Source organism: Frieseomelitta varia, unplaced genomic scaffold, assembly GCF_011392965.1.
Source record: "Frieseomelitta varia isolate USP_RPSP 00005682 unplaced genomic scaffold, Fvar_1.2 scaffold_65, whole genome shotgun sequence".
In the NCBI taxonomy this organism is placed as follows: Eukaryota; Metazoa; Arthropoda; class Insecta; order Hymenoptera; family Apidae; genus Frieseomelitta; species Frieseomelitta varia.
In genome coordinates, this window is record NW_025110423.1 from 75,469 (window position 1) to 95,244 (window position 19,776).

Here is a 19,776-nt window from a genome sequence, read left to right on the forward strand (position 1 = left end):
ACGTGTGCTTCAAAAGCTCAAACGTCCGTTCGTTTCGAGGGACGAGAGATCCTCCGAGGGTGCTCGTTACGAGAGAAACTCCCAAACTCCATCTTCGTGGCGATTCGAAGCTCGTCGATGACCCGAGCGAATCCTTGATACGAGTCTCTCTCTTCTGTTCGGTAAGGTAAGAACACTCGCTGCAGGTTCACGCGTGTTTGTTAACACTTTATCTTAGATTAATCGGCTTTTCGGTGGTCAACGGTTGTCGATGGTTTGTTAATTACTTTTTTTTTTTCTTTACTGGCTGTCGATCAGGTTGACCTCTCGTTTTTCTTACGGTTAATAAAGCATTCGTTTCTCTATGTTTTTTTGCGTTTATTTGTTAGTCAGTGTATAACAATAATCTCCATATCCTTGAAAATAAAAAAATCTTCACGAGTGATATCACAGTTAAATTAATTTAACGAAATTTAATTTAGAAAACTAGTTCATTTCGAGAAAAGTGTTATTACATTCAAGATATTATACGAATATTAGTTTCAATTAATATTATATAATATGTTATGTTATATAATTTTATATTATATATAATATTATATATTATATAATTTAAACTTAATTTTATAGTTTTATACAGTAGTTTTTAGTTTTATAAAGTAATCGCGTTGAGCTTAGTAGTTTGATAAATAAGCAATAGCGCATTGTACAACGATGGCCAAAACTGGCCAGGTACTGGCGACGAATCTGCAACGAATCTGGCTGTTAGTGTATAGCAACTTCCATCGTGAGTGAATAGATAAAGTGTTAAGAAACGGGGCAACAGTTCGGACGGAGCGTGCGTAAGAAAGTGGCAGAAGTGGAAATTTCGTGCGACACTCGACGTGTGTAGTTGCCCACCGTCAAGGGAGGGAAAAGTGACGCGCGAAAAGGATCCTTAACAAACACCCCACCAACGAGAAACACATCGTGACGAGCACCCTAGAACCTTAATGGTCGGTCGAGAGGTTCTTCGACCTTTTTTTCGCGTACACGCTTTCGGCGAAGGAAGTGGCTTCAAGTGGCGATCGATGATTCGACAACGATGCTCGTTATGGGCCCGATCCGGAAAAATTTCGGATGGCCTACACTCGGTTCGTTTCATATTTCACTTTCGTTTGTCTCTTGCACGAAATTATCTGATCACGAAACGAATAAATTTAAATTAAAATGTGAAAGTTTTTGAAAGAATTGGCTAAGCGATAGCGCGTGTACGTGCAAAGTGGGGCCAAAAGCTAATACCAACCATCATCGATGACCACTCGAATGCGTTAACTGCGTTAAAAAGAACAAAAGAAATGATAAGACAAAGATTGGTAAGACAGGACAGAGTACAAACGTAAGACTAGACTGTTACTTCTCGTTTTTTTTCTCTTTAGAGTCGTGATCCCCTCTCGGTCGAATAATTATTTATTTCGTGAAACTGTCTATAAAAGAAGTAAAGTTTTGTCAGTAATTCGGTAAACGATAAATTTTTGCACGACAAGACGGGGAACTCGTTGATAAATAATTGAAAATGAACGAACGAACGATTCGACTGGATTCGAGGAACGAAAGATCGAAACGGGGACAGACGGACGAACGAACGTTTCCGAGGCCAAGAGGATGACACGCGGACACGTCTCTCTAGCCTGTTGTTCTTGACCCCATGCATGAAACCGATTAGGATCGGGCCAGAGCGATACGGACGAGGCGATGGCGACGGCAGCTCTTCTGCGGAACAAACCAAGCCCGGGTTCCACGACCCTGGAGGACGTCCTTGACTCCCTCCTTGGCCTGCCATCCGCGTCGCGTACCCCGAGTCCTGGGCCAGGGCCCGTCTCTGTAACCGGCACATCCGCCACCATGCGCCATCGAACTAACGTCGGCCAGGCTAACGCAAAAGCCGGGAAGAGCTGCAGCGACCTACGCCAAGACCTCCAAGGTAGGAGGACTATGTAAGTTTTCGTTCTGAGGCGAGACCCCTCTCTCTCGCGAGAGAGAGAGAGGGCCTCGAGACAGGCTCAAAACAAAATTCTAATCTAAACCATATTCTCCCCTATGCGAATCTCTCTTGTTGTATGTATGTACTGTATGTATGTATACATCTGCGTATGCGTATCCGCGCTGTATGTATACAGGCACAGTGTCCTTTTAAGAGGAAAACGTTAGCACGATTCACTTTTCTTTTTTTTTTCTCTCTCTCTCTCTCTCTCTTTTTCGATTAAAGAGCCATCGATGCTCGTTATTGGTTAACGAGATGACGATCGTTTGGATCCTACGGGACAGAGTAATTTAAATGAAGAAAAATAGCTCTCGATGCATTTGTTTTTTCCTTTTTTTTTTTTATTAAGAGGGAAGAGGTGTTCCACGAAGTTGAAATTTTCGAGTCTAAACGTAGAGAAGTAATTTTTGTCAATGTGAGAAACTTTAATTCGCTAAATAGTAATTTAAATGAAGAGAAATAGTGCGTTCGATTAAATGCATTCTTTTCGATTAAAAAAGAGGAGGCGCTCCCAACGAAATTTAAACGGCGAAGGAATTTGTTAATGATAATCATTACTGATTATCTAGATTCCGCGGGAGAAGGTTTAACTTTGTTCCCGATGCATTTTTTTTTTTTTTTTTTGTATGCAAAACAAAAGATTCAATCGACAATTAATTGTCAATTAATTAATGATTTGATGCTCCTCGCGCAGTATCTCTGTCAGAGTTCCAAAGGAATTGAACGAGCAATTTTAGAAACATTTTTTGACATTCCTCGATCTTAAAGTATAAGTGTTAACAGTTGAATTGTAAAACTACACTGTGCGTACCTGTATGTCGTCCTCAATTTATGCGCTCCGCTTGCGTTTCTCTTCGCCTCGTCGCCATTCATCCCTCATATACGCCACCCCCTTATCTTTTTTTCTCTCTCTCTCTCTTTTTCTCTCTTCTCTCTTTCTCTTTCTCTCTTTCTCTCTCTCTCTCTCTCTCTCTATATATATATATATATATATAAATATATACATATTTCTCTTCATGATCTTTGATCGTTTTCATACAGGAAAAACAGTATTGGCATTTCGTGCATATTTTTGTCGCAGTTTCGTGGACGATTGAAGAAGAATCAATTTTACAGAAAAACGACCAGTCATATTTGCAAACGGAAATAGAAACGAGACAGCAATCGTATATTAAAAATTGAAACGAAATTATGAATATTTCGCCTTTCGTCCGAAAAATGGGCGTGTAAATGTTTTATAATTTCATAGTACCTCATTCCCGTGATGTTCCAGTAGTTTGTGCTCTCTCGTTCATTTATTCATCATTTCGTTCTGCATCTATTCTTGCTGTAAGAACGACATTTTTCCACATTTTGCCTCGAAACGCCAATCGTGCAAGAGAAAAGACGCGGCGAGAAGATCTCGTCGATTTCGAGGTCGAAAGTTTTCCCAGCCTGCCGTCGTTCTCTCTTGCAATGTTTTTCTTTGTTTCCTCGTCGGAATCGCCGCGTCTTATTGTCACAGCCACGATCGACGAAGGGAGAGAAAAGGATAGTGGTTTGAAAAAAAAAAAAAAGAAAGCAGGGCCGAAAGAGGAAAGTGGCAAGTCGCCGGGGCAACGAGAAAAATAAAAACGCGAAACGCGGAATGTCTGATTCACCCGTGTTTGATTCTTTCTCTTTTTCTTTCTTCCTTTTCTTTTTTTTTTTTTCTTTTTTTTTTTTTTTTTTTCTTTCTTTCTCCATTTCTTTTCCGTTTTTGCACTTACGTTGTTTTACACCTTTGCAGAGAAAAAACGGCGTCTAGAGCTCAGGGAGGCGGAATCGTAGCATCTCGCCTCCCCTGAATTCAGACGTCTCGATGCGAGGCATATCTATCAGAGACGAATTGTATCAGTGGTGAAACTAGCCAATCTGGGACCCGGAGAGCTAATTACGATTTATGACGGCAACCACCCGAAAACGCAGGAGACGCGAATCGTTAAAATATGTGCGAAATTCGTAAGGCCTTTTTCAAGACTTTTTTGCCTTCGTTCTTATACTTTCACCTATCTACCTCTCTTCGTTTGATTTAACTCTGACTTCCCCGTCTCTCTTTCTTTTTCTTTTTCCCCTTTTTTTCTTCTTCTATTTTTTTCCTTTAGTTTCGTTATCAATCGCGTTAACAATTGCTTTCGTTGCTCGCATCAAGGCACTACGAGAGCTTTTCTTTTCTTTCTCGCTAAAGGCACTCGGGAGGGTGAGTTCTTTTCTTCTTTTCTACTTTTTTTTTTTTTTTTCTATATACATATATAAACGAACAGCATATATAACGTTGATTAACTTGCAACCATGCAACTCGTACACGAACGCCTGATCAAACGGGTTGATCCTCGACGAGTCGGTCGAGGGTTCAACCGATGTCTAAACACTCTCTGCGATCACAAAAGGAAACATCATGGTAATCATATTCGTTTCATGTATACACACATGACATGGCTTACATTATCACGTTCCATTCTGCTTCGAATACGTTCGATCGTATCGTTATCGTTTGTGGATCAGAGCACTCCCGAGCAATTTGCGAATAACATTCACGAGGCAATTTGCACGAAACGTCTAGCTTCAAGCAGATGCAGATCGAGCACTTGGCTTATCAAAATTGTACCGATCAAGCATTTCAGTGTGCAGAGTGAAAAGAAAAGTTTCTCCGTGGCTATCGTGGATGAATTTTACACCTTTGATTTGATGGAAATACATGTAAAGAATCTTGGCTTTGAATTTCAAGGTCAAAAAAATTTTTTTTCTTTCGGAATTGTAGTCGGAATTCATTGCGAAGGTAAAGATTTTCCAAGGAAATGGTTCTCTTGAGAAATGGTAAAAAAGTTATTTAATTATTTAACATTGCGGATGCGTGCGTGCTAACAGCGACTTTATGAGCCTGAACGATATCTATACCACGTAATAATATTTCGAATAATGTTAACAGTTTAGTTTTATCATTTGATTATTTAGACTCACATTGATGCTACAACTATGACGAATCTAATATGATAATTACGTCAAATAGGCATCTAGAAACATAAAGTCGCTGTTAGCACGCACGCGTCTGCAGTGATAAACGATTAAGATATATTTTTGTCGTGTTTCTAAGAGAACTATTAGATTCTTTGGGAAAGTTTTACCTTCGTGATGAGTAGAATACAACGCAAAAGAAAGAAAAAAACAACTTCACGACTTGAAATTCAAGGTCAATTTTACGATAGGTTCTCTACATGTGTTTCCACGCATCAAATCTTTCCATCCTGTACAGTGAAGAATATAATCAATGAGAATGAAAAGTGTCGATAATTTGAACCGATATAAGTTCGTAAAAGAAGATGATATTATCGACAATATTTCATTGTTATTGGTATAATAATTATATTCTTCATTGTACGTCGTCTCTAGACTTCTGAGGGACTAGTTTTTCAGATTCGCGATTAAAAAAGAAAATAGAATTTTCCAAGGGACCACAAGTCGCAACCGAATTCTCGTGGAAAATAAAAAAGAAGTTTCTGAGTTCTAACAGCGACTTTGTAATTTTCTGAACGCGTACATGTAATGTTTATATTTCGAATAATGCCAGTTTTATTATTTTTATTTTTTAGTTTTATGATTTGATTATTTAGAAGACAAGTGTTTGTGAGAGTCAATACGAAAATTATGTAAAATTGATATCCACGTGTTGAGAATCATAAAGTCGCTGTTAGAACGCACGCGTCTGCAGCGTTAAACGATTAAGAAACTTTTTTAGGTCCCTTGAAAAAGTTTCACCTTCGTGACGAGTAGAATACAATGCCAAAAAGTAAAAGAACCTTTTGAAATTCAAAATCAAGGTATCTTCGGTCGGATCGAAAGTGTGTAATTCATCCGCGATAGCCACAACAAACTGTCCTTTCCACCGAAATCGCCGAGACGACGTTCACGTTAGAGCGAATTATTCGCACCGAGCACGTTAACGTTGTGCCCAAACGATAAACGCGGTACGAGCGACGTAAGCACGTAAGTTTTCGAAACGCAAACGTATGAGACGGGACGCATTGTCTGTGTTGTCTGACGATAAACGAATTGGCAAATGTCGCAGAGTCCGCTAGGAGCGTGATGGACGTGCAAGGAGCCTCCGAGGAGCGTGCCTCGTACTACGTGGGCGAGCTGGTGCGACGAAAGAGCGAGGGTAGCGACACGATGCCCTCGAAGCAGGGTGCGGCGCAGTCGAGGGGTGGGCCGTTGAGACACCGGAGGGTGTCGTTCGACAGCAACCAGGAGGCGAACGGGCTGGTGGTGGCCGGCAACGTCGCGGAGAAGATGGTACGCTGCCGGAACAACAAGTGCAGCAACTCGGCCACCCTGGCCGAGGCGAAGAAGACGTACAAGAGCTGTCACAACTGCACCTGCCTGTACTGTTCGCGCGAGTGTCGTCGAGCTCACTGGCAGCGCCATCGGAGGACCTGCCTGCACTCTCGAGCCGGGAGCCTCTGCAAACAGGTGTTGTCCTCCGCGAAGGAGGACCCGATCACGTTGAAGCACATCTCGGCGCTGGCGAAGCGCGGCTACGCGTTCCACGGCCGTGGCGCGGTCAAGTGTTTCTTCTCGAGCCCGGAGGCGGCGGAGAAGTTCATCGCCAACGGTTTCGTGGACCTCGGCGAGCCGACGTACGTCCGTTGGTCGGACCTGATGGCCAGAGAGATGGGCGCGGAACTGTACGCCGAGGTGATCAGACTCTGCAAGTCGTACAACCCGGACACCCGGCTGGTGTTGTACGTGGCGGTGTGCGTGGTCAGCGAGGTGCCGACCAGCGGCGCGGTGAAGTGGGAGCGTCAGCTGGTGTCCAGATGCGCGAAAATCCACCTGGACACGGCCAACAGGCATCACACGTCCTCGTCGTCCGCCTCGCCGCAGGGCAGGCAACAGTCCACCTCGCCGTGCAACATCACCAGGGAGATGGAGTCGCCGGAGATGCTGGTGCTCACCTCGCTGCCGGGCAACAACGGGCAGAATACGCCGAAGAAGATACGGGAGATCAGTTTCACCAACATCCAGAGGCAACTGAAGCTGAGGGGCGTGTCGCTGAGGAGGCATTTCCCGCAGGTGTACAGGAAGCTACGGGCGTACGTGGACGGCACCGTGGACAAGTTCGCACCGGTGACCATTTACCCGAGAGACCAGGCGTCCGGCAAGAGTTTCATGTGCATCATCATGCTCGGCGTGGAACCGGAGCGTCTTCAGCTGCTACCCACTGATTCCTCTAGGGTTAGAACCGTCGACATTAGCGTCGAGGAAGAATGAACTCGCCGAATAGAGAGAAAAATGCTCCCCGAACTATCTATCCCTACCGTATAGAGAAGCTCTTGAGCGAAATTTTTTTACTAAATAAGTAGGAAAATAATTTTTCTGCAGGCTGACGACGTTCTCAGAGAGAGAGAGAGAGAGAGAGAGAGAGAGAGAGAATAAAACGAGAAATCCGAATTCCGAGCTTCATCTTCAGATTTACGGAAGCCGCGGAGTTCGAATTAGGTACATAATTGAAATGAAAGTAAATCCTCTTCGGGAAAAGATGATTTACCAAATCGAGGACACGTCGAGGTAGTCGATACTTCGTGCGAAGTCGACTATTTCGTGCGAAGCAACGAACAAAATAAAAAGTAAGAAAAAAAAAAAAAAGTAAAGAAAAAGACAAAAACAAATTAGACTACACGTGTTGCCAAACGTTCTCGCCTCGATCCGGTTTTTCGAGGTCTAGATCCGATCTACGTCTACATGTAGCTACTTTCGAGAAATCGTCTCGTCGGGTACGTTCGCGTTAGAATACGCGTCGGTGACGCGTTTAGTTTGCTATCGTCTTGTTGTGATCGACGTCCAGTCAGTTACTCGCGAATCTTAGAGCGCACCTCTGCCTCCGATTGCTTCGATAGATTGGGAAAAAAAAAAAAAAAACCGATGAAAGAGAAATCTCCTCGATTTGGTTGTTACTCTGTCAGATGTTTATTATCGATCGTCGAACGAATCAACGAGCGACCAACTCGACGGAACAACTCTCGGTGTTCTCGCCGGTGTTTCGACGCCAAGCTAACTAACAACGGGGTATGCTGGAACGAATACGAAGCGCTGCGATCGCCACGAGGCCTCGATCGCGAATCATTCCTTCCAGAACGAAGCGAGATTTATTCATCACAGATACAACGACATAAACTTTGAAAAGGATATAATACGAGATAAGTGTAAAAAGTAAAACGTAAAGAATCATTTTGTACGATATTTCCCTTAATTTAAGGTGTGCACGCATTCTTTAACACACACACACACACACACACACACACACACACGCACGCATGTTTCGTTGAGAGATGTCGAGGACTCCTCGTTGCAGCATACCCCGCTGTGTTTCTCGGGAAATTCTCCAAGGTTTCACACACACACACACACACATACATATACACACATACGCGCATGAAAGAAGTGTAGGTGACGTTAAAAATTGTTTCTGCATTCAAAAAAAAAAAAAAAAAAAAGAAAAAAAAGTATTTTCCTAATGTATACCGTATACTTCTTCTTAAAATCCGTGTATTTCACCGTAAAATCGTTATTTCAACAGGACCTGTTCAGATGCTCTACGTTCGAAACTAACCAACGTTCTCGAAACTAACGGCGAGAAGTAATCTTGTTGTCCCTTTCGTTCGATTCAACGTAGTTACAGTTGTATTTTTTGAATTTTATCGTATATATTATATATAAAGGTTAAATCTCCGCGACGCGGTCGGGGTGATTTTATACGCGCGAAAAGGGAAAGGCGAAGCGTAGTAATAATCGTGAAAGAGGGGGCTCTTCGCAAGTTTGATAGTCTCCTCGCGGAAAGGAAACCCCCTCCCCCCTCAACCCCCCCCTCTGAAAGTCCAAAGTAAAAGAAAAAAACCTGACTAGCGGCCGGTGTCCCTGAGAAAACTTAGAGAGCAATTTCTTAATTACCGAGTGGAATATAATCGTCTCGAGAGCTCAAATCCGATTTACCGATTACAGTTAACCCACACAGACGCGATCTTTGTGCCAAAGAGTAGACCGTAATAATAAATCGTTGGAAATCGCAAGAGAGTAACCTGCGCGGATCGCGATGACCGACACGCGAAAAGGAAGAAATGTAGTTTTGAGATCTAAGATCGATCTCGTGGACTGATTCTTCGTGGCATCGTGGAATCTCTCGGTTAAATGGCAATTTTACTTTTCTTCTCACGGTCCTTTTCCGTTTTCGGTACTTTTCAGATTGAAAGGAAAGTTCGAAAGCAAAGAAGGGAAGAGAATTTTGTTTTATCACACACACACACACACACACATACACAAATATGCGAGGGCGCGAAAATGAACTTGACGAAGATTGAACATAAATTGAGATCTCGAAAAGTGCCAACGTTATAGTCACTTGCACACACATGTCACGATACCTAAATTTACGTTTTCGATCAAAGACGAAGGTTTAAAATTCATAAAATTGTTAATTTACTTGGAATCATGACAGNACATACGTCAGTGCGAAAAGTTCATGATGACACGTCTGATAAATTTTTGCAAATGTTACTAAATTTGACAACGGTATAGTCACTTGCCCACATATGTCACGATACCTAAATTTACGTTTTCGATCAAAGACGAAGATTTAAAATTCATAAAATTGTTAATTTACTTGGGATCATGACAGATATACGTCAGTGCGAAAAGTTCATGATGACACGTCTGATAAATTTTTGCAAATGTTACTAAATTTAACAACGTTATAGTCACTCGCACACACATGTCACGATACCTAAATTTACGTTTTCGATCAAAGACGAAGGTTTAAAATTCATAAAATTGTTAATTTACTTGGAATCATGACAGATATACGTCAGTGCGGAAAGTTCATGATGACACGTCTGATAAATTTTTGCAAATGTTACTAAATTTGACAACGGTATAGTCACTTGCACACACATGTCACGATACCTAAATTTACGTTTTCAATCAACGACGAAGATTTAAAATTCATAAAATTGTTAATTTACTTGGAATTATGACAGATATACATGATGACAAGTCTGATTGATGAAATGAAATTTTTCCAAATGTTACCTTTACTCTATCAGCGTCATTTCTCTATCAGATTGTAAAATATCACTTTTACAATTCGTTGTTAGCTAATGGACAGAACGTGTTTTAAGAAACGTACTTCATTCAAGTTGCGCCAGCCACTTTTCTACGAGAATTAAGCACATTATATTCGAAATTAGAAACGAAGATGCATACCCGTTATTAATTATTATCTCTTTAACGAAATGGACACTATTCTTGTAAGAAACTAAAGTTGAACAGTTTCGTCTGGCAGTGTACGTTTTTTCAAGGCTATTTCTCACTTTGAACAAAAATCGGCAAAATTAATGTCACTTCGAATTACGTACGTCAATAAAATTAGATCTTACTTTGATGATGGCTGGGACTTGTTTTCATGATGACACGTTGCGCAAAAATCTACACTTCTGTCGAAAAGAACGTTTTTGAAGAGAATATTGTTCGAGTCGATATTAATAATACCGATTGCACGGTGAGGAAATGGCGTTTGAAAAATGTTACATCCGATACGCGTTTACTGTGAAACGATTCAACTCTTGCCTTACATATTTTCTCTTACGGGCAAACTAGACAGCTAGGTACTCTACTTTTGATAAAACTACTGTTAACGTGTAGCAGGTACTTAAGACGTCTGTCGCTCGAATATTCGAAATCATGTAGATGCCGCGCATTTATAACAATATGGAATGCCAGTTGTTCGTTTTAATATATAACTAGTTAGTCGTGTAACTTCTCGATTAAAATCAAAAGACACAATGATTCCCCGAGCGGGGAAGAAGCTTCTTTAACAAAGGGATGAAAAGTCAGCTCCAACTTCACACTTTTATAAGATCCAATGCTTTCACGGATATACTTGTACAAAGTGTAACAAATGAGACAGGCTACACATTCCGCAATAACAATTACTCATAGAAAAAAAAATATACGTATACAACGCTCACATTCTGTACATGTAACAAACTTCACCATATATATATTCACCATATATATATGGTGAATTTTGTTATGAAATTAACAGTATACATATATACATATATATTTATATATATTTAACTAACAGTTTGAAGAAATAGCAATAAAAGGAATGAGTAGTGTTTTTTAATGTCATGTGATTATATACATATACGCTGCAAACAGTGAATAGGCGAATTATGTACGCGATTAAAACTGTTTTCTTACTCAAGAGATAAACGAAACTGATGTTAATGACCTCTTTTTCGAAGAACGACTGAATATTGTACTTCATTGGTTAGTGTATCATGGTCGTAACGTTGACTGTGAAAACGTGTCAAATTTTACCCTGGACTTTGTACGCGAACGGAAGTTGAATTTCCATGATTTTCGCGGAACGATAGTTTTGTTCGAGTAGGAGCAACTTGAATGTCGGGAGTTTCTTCAAGTAGTATTTTTACAGCTTTGTTCTACAGCTACGTTATTTTTGCAAAGGAACGCGTCTGGGTCGTGATTGCAATTTGTATTTGTTAACGTTAAACAAATGAAACAAATGTTTCTCGAAACAAACTTTCAATGCTGAATTGCTTAAGCAAGGGAAGGTGAAATATTTGGCACTCGCTCGATTGTGCCAAGTTGCTTGAAAATTAAACTTCATTCGCCGTAATTAAACGTGACTGTGTAAGAACAACGATTCTCGTTTTGGCTAAAGTTTCAAAAAATTTCACGTCAGGTAACAGTCCGAATGAACACTAGAATTAATTAGTCCTACTCCGCGTGAACGTTGGAATGTTAGAATTAATTAATCAAGAATCAGTTGTTTAGAACACGATCGTTTCCATTCTAACTTGAGAAACTGAACTTGCTTTGCAAGAGAAATCGGGACAGCCACGAAGATCAGTCCGCGGGATTTTCAACAGTTCCTTTTTAACCTGTCTGTATTTACGACACGCGATCGATACACTTTCTACGAATTTCTAAACTCATTGTCTCGCGTCTTCATCGCGGAAAAATTTGCCCTTGCTCATCGCGTTCTGTGCGTGACCTGATCCTCGGACGTTACTTACCAAACTGTGTAAAGAGACGATTCAGTTTATACGATAAGAGAGAGAGAGAGAGGAAAGAAAGTAGAAAAAAAAAGGACAGCGATCGTACGATCGATCGAATTTTCCGGCGAAATCTTTCGAAATTTTCCATCGCGGATCTCGATACTCGTATTTACATGTAATCCTTCCGATTTAGATACCGTATATTGTCGTAATGATTGACAGGGGCAAGGAAAACGCTCTTGTCCGTTCGGATATTCCTTGCCTTTCGCAAAGAGACGGAGAGAAAAAGTGAAAAAAGCAAAAAAAAAAAAAAAAAAAAAAAAAAAAAGAAAAAAAAAAAAAATGAAAAAATAAAAAAAAAAAAAAAAAAAAAAAAAATAGAGAAGAAATATAACAAGTGCGACAAAAAAAAAAGTGCTTCAGACTATTTATCAAAAAAGCTATCGCGGCCAAGTATGTAACGAAAGAGAAGAAGAAGAAAGAAGAAGAAGAAAAAGACGCGGAGTAAAAGTCGACGAAAATTCCGTTTTTAATTCCGAGCGAGGATGATGCGTGCATTTTTTTTTTTTTTCTTGTCGTTGACAACTGACTGCTCAATCGAAACGGGCAACTTTAGCTCGCGTTGTAGCCACTCTGAAACCTGTAACATTATTTTTAATCGTTTCAACGTCTATTTATCGGTGCTACCCAAAAGAAAGAAAGAAAGAAAAAAAGAAAAAGAAAAAACAACATGTGCTACCATTGTTTTCTCTCGCATCTGTGTATGTCTGAATTTTTCGAATAAAAACGTTAATTTTATTACGCCTGCCTGTCACTTTATATATATATATATATATTTCACGGGACTTTGTGATAACGACTGTTACATTTTTTATTATAACAATGACGAGAGGCAGATACATACTTCGAAACACAGAGGATCGATGAAAAAAAAAAAAAAAGAAAAGAAAAAGAAAGAAACCACTTCACATTTCAATATACCCGAACGATAATTCGATCATTCGATTTTGCAACAAATTGCAACTGTTGCGTAGACACGAGGTTTCCATTGTATTTATCCGTCGTTACGATTTTTTAGCCGACGAAGTTGTTGCAAGATTTAATTCGTCGCGGACACGGTGCATTTTTCGGATTGCATTTCCCATGCAAGTGAAAGTTTCCTCTGGATCAGATTAAGTTTGAGATTTGTACCCGTTTATTTTTGCGTCGTTGTTCTAGTTAATTTCATCCACGAAGTTTTTTAACGATGTTACATTTAGTGTTGTAAAAATAAAGATATAATTTATAAATAAAACTATGTTTCATTGGTTGGTGATCAATGTTTGGTTTTTTTATTTTCACATGTGTGTGTGTGTGTGTGTGTGTGTGTGTGTGTGTGTGTGTGTGTGTGTGTGTGTGTGTGTGTTTGTATTAAGCATTTCCCGCCAGGTAAGTTATTTCTGTGCATCTTCCTTTATTTTCACGCTACGAGACCAAGGGCTAGAATGATCATTATAGAATGAAGTTTATCGTGTACTCGTGTTACAGCTTTTCTCTGAAATTTAAAGCAGAGAGAGAAAGTTATGCTCCGAGTAATTTTTATCTGGAAAATCAACAAATGATACTACTGTTACATTTTAATACAATTTTTGTACGTATTACAAATATACACAATATAATTTATTAACGTGTATTACAAAGCTCAAACATTATAAAATATACGAAGGGAAAAACTTTGGGATCTAGCTACGAACATACAAAATTAATCAGTCGAATTGGGAATTCTTTTTTTGCAAATGAAAATTTTATTGATTCATTGACAAAATGAATTTCGCATCTATAAATACATCGAGCTATGAAACAAAATTTCTAAATCTTTCTTGTATGCATTTTGCAGGACAAATGAGACGTAGGGAAAAAGTTGAGGCTCTAATTTCGACGATACAATCGCAAAAGTTTACAAATCAGACTCTCAATTAGTCCTTTTATGCAAATGAAAATTTAATCAATTTATGGACAGGGAAATGCTAGCGTCGCGTAGCGGCGAACAGGTGGAACTAAAATCTATCGCTGTCCTTGTTGCACATTATCGCGCTCCTTGTCTGTCACGTTGCATAAGTCTGTCCTTATCGCACACTACTGCGCTCCTTGTCTGTCACATTGCATAAGTCTGTCCTTGTCGCACACTACTGCGCTCCTTGTCTGTCACGTAGCATAAGTCTGTCCTTGTCGCACACTACTGCGCTCCTTGTCTATCGATGGTGTCGCCATCTAAGGGCCTCTAAACTTTTACTGGAACTAAAAGTGCAAAATGGAAAAATTCAACAGATGGCAGCACCTGCCTCGCTAGACAAGGAACGCAACAGTGCGCGACAAGGACAGACTTATGCCACGTGACAGACAAGGAGCGCGATAGTGTGCAACAAGGACAGCGATAGAATTTAGTTCCACCGGTTCGCCGCTACGCGGCGCTAGTATTTCACTGTCCATAAATTGATTAAATTTTCATTTGCACAAAAGAACTAATTGAGAGTTTGATTTGTAAACTTTTGCGATTGTATCGGCGAAATTAGACTCTCAGCTCTCTTCCTACGTTCCATTTGAGTGATAAAATGCATAAATAAAAATTTACAGATTCTGTTCAATAGATCAAAAAACGCGCGAAACGTATTCGTATTTAAAATAATTTCGCGGAAATGCACTCGACAGTAGAATCAATGTTGTTAATGCGAATGTAGTTAAAAAGGTGCATACAATGTCTGTAACAGTTTTTTGATACGAGTCTTTATTTAATCGATTAGTTGTTAACAATTGTCACATCCCATTATTACACAGGGACAATGTAATGAATTTATTATCCAGAGTGTTTGTTATATCGGAGTAATTTATAAGTCTTTAATGTAACATAAAATACAGAGAGATTTCATAATTACATAAGATCCAATTTACGATGTGATTTGCAGTACATCTTGTAATTTACTTACGCATCTAACGTCTTAAATCTACCATGCTAATAATGTATCTTATAATTTTTGTATGTATAATATTTATTTACAAAACTGTATAATATATATAATGTCCATATTGAATGAAGAGTTGCTAATTAATATTATTAATGATCCCTTTCTCCAAAGTTTTCGATCCGATTTCCTCAAATCATTCATAGTTGTTTCTACTAATAATTCTGCGGTCATTATAGTCATTCAAATCTTTTCGAGACGTCGTAACAATTATTTAAACATGAGTATCAATATTTTTTTTAATATCAGCATCGAAGTCGGTGGAGATTAAATCAAAAGTTAATTATCTTTAACTAAAAGTTTGTTGAAACTTTTTTACCGATCAAAGCTTAAATTTTTCGTACAAAAGATTTCTCATTAATTAGTAAATTCGCGATATAAATATAATGCAAAATCGAATTTGAGGAATTCTTTATTCTTTATGTAAACGACAGAATAAACAAAAACATTGTCCAATGATTTATGAAAGTTTTTGATTTATTTGGCTCTGTACAGATTTGCTACAAATTTATTATTATTATTATTATTAATAATACCGTCGTACATTCTCCTTTTTTTTTTTAATCATCTTAAGGATATTACGATTGAGTTTCTGCCCGACGTAGTGTCTTTTTTTTTTTTATATCGTACACGATGGGTGAAATCACTCTTATTGCGCTGGATTTGGAGTACGTAAACATTCTTATTTACTGGAAATTTGTTATCTATGAGGTGTTATCGATAGTCAAGTGGGAGAGATAAAGAGCTTACGTTTACTCTGCACCTGTAGAAAAAAAAAAAAAAAAGAAGGAAAGAATCTAAAACGAGCGAGTACAAGGTTCTTCAAGTTAGAAAGAAACGAGAGAAAATGTACGAAAAAAAAAAAAAAAAGGTACGGTTTCAACGTCTCCTTTCCATCCTCTAGTAAAGACGAAAACAGTTCTCTCTTAATTAAGCTTTGGAATAACCGTCTTATTTAGGTACAACAGCTTCGTAATAGTTTAGTACGCGATAGACATCATCGCGGAAAGCACGACCGACCATATAATATACATTCATACAAAGTTGCACGATATTTAAGTTTACAACTGAAGATTATTCGCCTTCCTCGATTGTACCGCCGTGTTACAAAAAAGTTCTCCATAAATACTGCGTCGTAGTTGGCAAAGTAGCTAAAAGTATATACCTACGGCTAGTAGTCTTACGGCTAACGAGTTTATACTGCGAATTATATTACCTCTGTATGTATATATGTATAAACATAGTACAGACGAGACTTGATCAACTTGTTCCTTATATTATTCATCGTTACAATACTATAATTATCATTATTATTATCGTTATTATTATTACTATTATTATTCATTAATAATCGTATAATGGCGTTCTGACTATACCTCGAAATCATGTGAATGTACATCGTAATCGTTGACGGTGAATCTCGTATATGCTACATTGCAGAGCGACCTCTCCTCGCGCTTCACACTTTATACAAGATAAAAACGCTGCCGCTTCCGGGAAGCCAGCGGGAAATTATCATTAAATATAAATTACATTTCACGCGCGTTCGAGTCAATCGAACATCCCTCGCGCTTAATAAACGAAAAAACTGCTAATTCAACCAACTAACCAACCGACAAGAGGCATCTTCAAGAACTTTCCTCAAGACAACGAAGACCTTTCCCCCTCTTGTCTTATTTAAACATTTAGGTAACGTTCGGAAACGAGCGAGATAAAAACAGATTTCCTGAACACTTCTTATCATCGTTCGAGCGCATAAGATTATACAATAATCTTAACGATCAATATGTATATATATAATGTTCGTGTATACATATATATCATATCTTACCAATAGTCGTCATATTTTTCACCAACATCGATGCAAAATAAATCACAATCATTTTTTTTTTCTTTCTTTCTTTCTTTCTTTCCTTCACACGCTTAAAATTGGCAACTGTAATCTTCATTGCAACAGTAGTATATTCTTCCGCTAAATGCTAAAAAATATGAATCCTCTCACTCATTCGGTAATTACATTGTTCCTTACACGTTACAAGTAAATAGAGTATTTTGGTTATTTTCGACACTTCGCTGATAAAACGGGCATTCCATTCCTCACGGTACCGTCTTTGTCGTAGTCGCGACGATGTGGAAGATCATTTGAAAACGTTAGAAAAGATTGGGAAATGCTCCTGTGGATCATTCTCGTTGTGACAGAGCGCGCATATACATACACCTAATAGAGACAAGCATACAAAAAATATTTAAGATACAGGTATCTTACAGATTTATACACAAAAGAGGGGAACAAAAATATTAGCTCTGCAGTTTGGTTTTAATTTACATACAATACATACCCTCGCGTGCAATGGATCGTAACATGTACAGAGCAGTCGCTTGTCTTAAGCAACGACTTACGCATATCGTATCGTCGTATCGGACGATCGAACCACTGAAATGAAAAAAAAAAAAAAAACAAAAATCAAATTTGTTCCATCGTATGGTACTGGTATTATCATGGAATGTGTCGAAAAGAAATCACTTCTATGATCGATATCGAGCAACAATAGGAAATCGACGCGTGGCTTCGTGTGCGTATCTTCTTCTTACTCGGGTTTTTCCCTTTCACTACTCTAAGTAATCTGCTTTATGTTCGTTGAATCGGAGAATCGAAAAAAAAAAGAACATGCGATTATTACATACTTCGTAAACTTTGATACTTTTATTTGTAACAGTAAAACAAAGTGGAAGCGTCTGCAGGTAAAAGAAAAGTGTATTTATGTAGCTCCACAAAAATATTCTGAATTTACGCACGAATTCTTAGACTTTTGCTATATTCATACTTTGTGTGCTCTCTTCAATAAATAACAAGTCTCTCGCTTGTAATGCCTAGAATCGTTTGAGAAAAGCTAAATAATATTTTTCACGTCTTCAGATAAATACATGCTAAGTATTTAATTGAGCTTGCAGTTAACATAAAAACAAATTTCCTTTTATGTAGTTTATACAAAAAAGAAAAAAAAAAAGGAAAAAAGAAAGCTACTAAACATTTCTTTCGCAACAAAAGAAAAGAAAATAACCCTGTTAAAGGTAATGAAACGGTGCGTAATAAAAATAATCGTAGTTATACTATTACTTTTAATGAATATTACTTATAATAATTCGCGTTTACACGCTCTCTGTATTAACAGAACTCAACACAAAAAATCGACCAACGAAATTCGCTGGTCTTGTTTCTACTTTCAAATCCGATGCTTCTTCGATACACACCCAACATCGAATCAAATTATTCCTACTCGACGCCTGTGCGCAGACAAAGCGTGTGACTTGTGCGACGAATAACAGAAATGGATTTCGTTGAGAGCGAATGAAATCGAATTGGATCGTCAGCCGTTTCTCTAAGAGGCAGTGGCGGTAGATGGAAGTGAGCTGGGTCACGCGAGATTCGTTTCCTGCTCGCCCCATCCTTCGCTGTCGCATTCGCTCTCCGATGCTGAATCACTGTCGCTGAACTCGACGGCAACGCGTCGTGCCAATATCGACGCGACGTCGTTCAACGCGTTCACGCGTTCCACTTCCTTCTGCTCAATCTTCTCCACTTTACGTAATTTTATTCCTGAGAGAAAAACGTAGAAGAAATTATACAACAAAGAATATAAGAAACTATATAAGAATTAGTTTCTTACAATATAAGAAACTATATATAATAAAATAAAATTATAAAATTAAACAATCGACACTGTCAACTTGGTCGTGTATAACAAACGTATAGCGAAAAGTTAATTTCAATTAACCGAATGATTGGATAATTACCATCTCTAATTGCTTTAAGTAGATCGTTTCGTGGATCGACAAGGGGGATGTTCGGATTAACGGGCTTCCTCAATTGCCCATCCACGATATTCTTCAAGGGTTTCAGGGGTTTCAACTTGGGCGGATTAGTCGCTATCATTTTAGCAATATCGCCATTAGTCAATGGCACAGGGGGCGACGGTCCATTAGCAACAGGCGGTGGCGGAGGTGGCGGAGGCGGTGGCGGGATATTACACGGTGGAGAAATGGGTCTAGGCGGTGTAGGATCGGGAGTCGGAGGTGGAGGCGGCAAGTCTTGCGGAGCAGCAGGATCAGTCTCATCCGTTCCTATTTGCGTCGAATGATTCGGCGGAGTAGGCGTCGAGTGATGACTGGGTAGCGGACTATTCGAACGACTCCCGTTCCTATTTAGTAAATGCGACGGTATTGAACCTGAAAAAATTAGAGTAATTACGCTATCGTTAATTATTGCTTGATAACGTCTAACGTGGCAATAATAAATTTTTGATTTTATCAGCTTGATCAGCTAGAGAATTCATTAGTAAATTTCTTAAGATATAAAATTACCATTCATAGGAGGAGGGGACATGGTTTCTCCAGGAGGCGGAGGTGGTGGTGGAAGAGTGTCTCTACCGGTGCTCATTGATCTTCCACGTGTTGGAGTATTGTTAGCAGAAGCGACAGTAGGCGTCGAATTGCTAGAAGTGTTGCTTGGTGGAGCTGGTGGTGGTTGCGACGGTCGTGATCTACCGCTTCTACTTGGAGTACTTTGACCACCAGGACTCTGGTACGTTTCGCTGCCTGCTTGTCCTTGGCCTGTGCCATAATGCGAGCCGTACAAGTTGTCTTCGTAACCCTGAGCCACGTAATTCGCTACCCTGTTTTC

General features: G+C 39.2%; 2 protein-coding genes across 17 annotated transcripts in view; one reads left to right on the forward strand and one right to left on the reverse strand.

The window, feature by feature from the left end:
• Positions 1-7,945, forward strand: part of LOC122534927 — an 81,814-nt gene extending 73,869 nt beyond the window's left edge. For 8 of the 14 annotated variants that reach the window (XM_043666018.1, XM_043666019.1, XM_043666026.1 and 5 more), the window contains 2 exons: positions 1,685-1,942; positions 6,087-7,945. In XM_043666018.1, coding sequence (XP_043521953.1) covers positions 1,685-1,942; positions 6,087-7,288 — 1,460 coding nt within the window. In that variant the 3' untranslated portion in view covers positions 7,289-7,945. Of the gene's footprint in view, positions 1-1,684; positions 1,956-3,770; positions 3,970-6,086 lie in introns of those variants that run through there. The other 6 variants (XM_043666020.1, XM_043666017.1, XM_043666023.1 and 3 more) reach the window with 5 other exon arrangements.
• Positions 7,946-16,974: 9,029 nt separating this feature from the next.
• LOC122534930 (wiskott-Aldrich syndrome protein family member 3) overlaps positions 16,975-19,776 on the reverse strand; it is a 45,799-nt gene continuing 42,997 nt past the window's right edge. For all 3 annotated transcript variants that reach the window (XM_043666029.1, XM_043666030.1, XM_043666028.1), the window contains 3 exons: positions 19,458-19,768; positions 18,891-19,322; positions 16,975-18,693 (listed from right to left, as the gene is read on the reverse strand). In XM_043666029.1, the coding sequence (XP_043521964.1) occupies positions 18,512-18,693; positions 18,891-19,322; positions 19,458-19,768 (925 nt within the window). In that variant the 3' untranslated portion in view covers positions 16,975-18,511. The remainder of the gene's footprint in view (positions 18,694-18,890; positions 19,323-19,457; positions 19,769-19,776) is intronic.